The 4,550-nt window shown below is 42.8% G+C and overlaps 1 protein-coding gene across 1 annotated transcript; it reads left to right on the plus strand.

Moving 5' to 3' along the window:
* Positions 1-1,699: 1,699 nt before the first annotated feature.
* LOC308074162 (kelch domain-containing protein 3-like) lies at positions 1,700-2,785 on the plus strand (the record flags this gene model as incomplete). The annotated part of the gene is made up of 2 exons (XM_080413495.1): positions 1,700-2,174; positions 2,382-2,785. 2 exons carry the CDS (start codon positions 1,700-1,702, stop codon positions 2,783-2,785), a joined length of 879 nt encoding a protein of 292 aa, XP_080269621.1.
* Positions 2,786-4,550: the final 1,765 nt, after the last annotated feature.

The raw sequence follows: 4,550 nt of genomic DNA on the forward strand, positions 1-4,550 counted from the left end.
ACGTTTGACTTAAAGTTAAAGGAACAATACACATAGTTACTTTCCACCATGCGATGCCCACCAGACAGCCTTGACTTCAAACTTCAATATTCACCAGTGGTAAAGTAACATCATGTACTCAAGTACTGTACTTAAGTACAATTTTGAGGCACTTTTACTTTACTGGAGTATTTTCAATTGTCTATACTTCAACTCTACTACATCTCAGAGGCAAATATTGTACTTTTACTCCACTACAATTATTTGAAAACTTTAATATAATAATAATAATAAACTTTATTTGTATAGCACCTTTCATGACATGAAATGCAGCTCAAAGTGCTTTACAGAGCAAGAATACAATTACAGTTAGAACCAATTTAACAATAAAGCAAACAAAAATAAAATAAAATAAAATAAAAGCAAAGGCAAAAGCAAAGGCATAAAACAATATTAAAATAGGGAATACAGTGAGGTTAGTTACTAGTTACTTTGCAGATATAAATTATTATATTATAAAACATACATTAACCACTTTAGCCCTATTTTATACCTAGGCTATTTGAAAATAGCAAATCTACAAGCTCACAACGCGTCGCATCGCAATGCGTTGTGAGCTTGTAGATCTGCTATTTTCAAACATTTTAGTACTTTAACTTTTGGTACTGTAAGTACATTTTGATACCAATACTTTTGTCCGTTTACTCAAGTGAATTTAGAATTCCGGACTTCTTACCTGTAACAGAGTACTTCTACATTGCAGTATTGATACTTTTACTTAAGTAAAACATTTGAGTACTTTTTCCACCACTGATGTTCACCCATGTGATATGATGTCAAACATGTAATATCAACAAGTGTGCATTTGACATTGTCTAAATAAATCAGAAATAGAACAGAATATACAGTAATCGTCATGTCTACAGACTTTGACTTTGACTTTGACCTGCTGTACAAAGCAATACAAATACAATATAAATGCCCAGTGTTGTAATGGTGATTTCATTTCGTTAGTAGTGGAACGCTGTTTTAAAGACGTCACGCGCACGTCGCTTAACACCTACACTACAGGTCACACAATGGACAATTGATATGCATCTATAGGCTCAATCCTATGTTAACTCATTGAGTGAACAAAATCACATTTTTCCTGAAAAACACTGTATTTCTGAGTGAGACATGCCACTTTCAAACATCAAACATCAAACATGTCAACGAGGTCACAATGACCTCGTTGACATTCGTGAAACCACACCTGAATCACCTCAGTGATTAGCAACCATCAGGGGATCAATCACACTGATGAAGACAAACATTCTGTGACCACTTGAAAAGGTAAAATAATAGCAAAATCCTGGCACAGGGATCAACAAGCTTGAAATAAGTCTGGCACTGAATGAGTTAATTCACCTGGTGTTTGTCGGGAGCCTTTGTAAACTTGGTTGAGGTGTGAATTTAAGGTTGTTTTAAATCGATGCGTGTGCGCACGCTCCTGCACAAAAAGGTTGTTGCACGGCATTGCGTTGCATCTATCTAGGCGGCTTGGGCTGAGACTTTGCCCAAATATGGATATATGAAAAAATTATGACATCATAGATGACTGACCTCATAGACTGTCGGCATCCAATATAAATGGTGGCGCATGTAATAGAACTCCACTCTGTTACAGCGGACGACCCTAATACTCGGTTCTTGTTCAGTGTGTTGCTGGTGTGTCAAGATGTTGCGCTGGACAGTGAATGTGAGAGGAACACCAAGTGATGGATGTATTAAGACTGCAGTGACCCTGGGGTATGATGTGTACACATTTGGAGGTCACGATAGTGATAATGGTGGTAGCGATGATGAGAAGGATGACGTCAACGTGTACGTCTTCAACACAGTTTCTCTGAGATGGAGGACATTGCCCCCCCCAGTGACAACTAGAGGAGGTGAGCGCCCCCTTGAGGTTCCCTGCATGCGGCGGTACCATACCGCTGTGCTGATAGAAGACACCATCTACATCTGGGGAGAGACGAACGATTTGCTTTGCAACTATGTTCTTTATGCATATGATGTCGTCGAAGCCCACACATGGTTCAAGCCAAGGGTTTCTGGGACCGTTCCAAAGGAGAGGTTGGCCCCCTCAGCCTGTGCCTTGGGGAAGGCCATGTATGTCTATGGAGGATGGACCATGCGGACTGGACACTGCGAAGGCATCTACAAGCTGGACACCACCACAATGGTCTGGTCTTCAATTAACACCAGAGGCAGTCGGCCACATGTTCCATCAGGTCACTCTGCCACCATCATCGGGACAAAGATGTTTGTGTTTGGTGGGGGCGATGCATTCAACAACGTCAGAGTGTTTGACACAGAGACCAACTATTGGCTGAACACACCTTCTGCACAGCTTCTTCCAGAAGGACGCTTTGTTCATTCAGCCTTCGCCTACAATGGAGAGCTGTACATATTTGGTGGTTTGAACAACACTCTCCAGACCCTCGATGACATGTGGAAATTCAACCCAGAGACCTTCTCCTGGAAGGAGGTGAAGCCCAAGGGCCCGTTAAGGCCCTCCCGCCGGTTAAGGCCCTACTGCTCGTCCTCCTGCTTGGCCGGTGTCCGCTGTTGCATGGTGGGAGATCGGATCGTCCTCTTTGGATTAATCGATTCCGATGACCTGTTCATCTTAGACTTGAGTCCTAGTTTGAAGACGTTATGTAAGGTAGCAGTTATTCATTACGGTCTGGAGCGGTCAGAACTCCCACACAACATCAGGTGGGAACTGGCGGCCATGACTGATGGAACTCAAAGACTAAAATAAACATGAAAACATAGAAAAAGGTGTCACAAGCTCAGTGGAGCTCATATCTCCACCAGGAAGTGTGAGCAGTCAGTCGTAATCTTCTAGGACATTGGTTCTCAAAGTGGGGTCCGGGGACCCCCGGGGGTCCTTGAGGGAGTTCCAGGGGGTCCCCAGCTAAATGATGGATAGCTAGGAACCAAATGAACCCTTATGGGTATGTAACTCAGAGACTGTACAAATGGAACCAAATGGACCCGTTAGCTCATTCAGTGCCATTGACGTCGCCAACGTCACCGTTTCATAAGCCCAGAGTGCCAATGACGTCGCAGAAAAAAATGATAATTTGTATTACTTTTTTTTTTTTTTACGTTCAGAACCCAAGATATCATGATTTGAAGATTTGCTGCTCCATTCACTTCTTGTTTAACTTATTACTTAACACATTGACTGCCAGAGTTTATTCATAATGTACTCACCCCTGTGCCAGCAATTTGCGTGTCTTTTAATTTTGTAATTTTGTAATTTTTCATTCAAATAAATTCTCTGATTATGGTGTTAAGCACCTACGACAGTTCCACCAGTAGAGAGCAGCAAATCCACACATTGATCACCTCGCTCGCCCCCCTCCCAAACAGGCCCACGTCATATCCGGTCATTCACAGGATGTTATGTTTTCGACAATCCCTGGTCCGCTGATCGGCCTGAAAACGATGTGATACACTACGACGATGACTGTTAGTCACCCGGACCAAAGAAAATAGAAGTTGAGCTGTCTGTTCGTTTTTTATACCGTGTGAAAAACCGCGTTTTTCCTTATTCTGGACGAAAATGACCGGAGAAAAACAATGTGACCCGGAAATGATTTTTTTTTTTTACATCCGGCTCCGGGTGAGTGTGACGTAAGTGGAAAACGAAAGTGTTGATGAGAAATAAACACAGCCGTGCGATCACAGATTAAACAATGAAAATTCAAAAGTTCTTTCGAATGCTGGCACTCAAGCGATGGATTTGAAAGAACGCATCGATGCGATCTTGGCAATCAACGTGTTAAAAAGGCTGTATCTCGGCTCCTGTGCACTTTTTTTTTTACTATGTATTTTTGGCCCAGACATGTTATTTTCACAGGCAGACAATTAATGTCAACGAGGTCACGATGAAATTGAAAAATCTCTGGCACTGGGACAACACAGCCAGAAATAAGTATGGCACTGAATGAGTTAGGGTCAATTAAATGGGGGTCCGTAGCCCTAATGCAGGTGAAACTGGGGGTCCTTGAAATTAAAATGGTTGAGAAACACTGCTAGAGCCGTACAAATCTTCTCTTATGGGGGTCCCTGGCATATCTTTTCAAATGGGGGTCCGCGGGCTAATAAGTGTCAATTGGGGGGGTCCTTGATGTGAAAAAGTTTGAGAAACACTGCTCTAGGACATTGTAGAAGTGCAGTGCGTTATTGGATGGTTTCCACTACCTTTTCATCATTGGCTGTCCTTCAATCCTTTAAGCCAATGGGGAGACTTCCCCGAGACTTCCCCATACTCTGAAGGACGGGCGTCCTCCCATGCTAAGGGATCATAGCCCAGTACAAAAAAAAAGTGTGGTCATCGCCACCAAACAAACTATTAAAAAAGTTTGTGGTCGTCGCCACCAAACAAACTATTGACTTGACTTGACACACGGACACAACGCCGCCTCTAACAGCGATTTGTTACTCCACGAGCGAAAGGGTACAGGACCACGGGTCCATTTGGTTCCGTGCGGGGACGCTAGAGAAAGCAACCTAGT

The sequence above is a fragment of the Gymnoscopelus braueri genome, assembly GCF_963280865.1.
Source record: "Gymnoscopelus braueri genome assembly, chromosome: 19".
NCBI classification, from domain to species: domain Eukaryota; kingdom Metazoa; phylum Chordata; class Actinopteri; order Myctophiformes; family Myctophidae; genus Gymnoscopelus; species Gymnoscopelus braueri.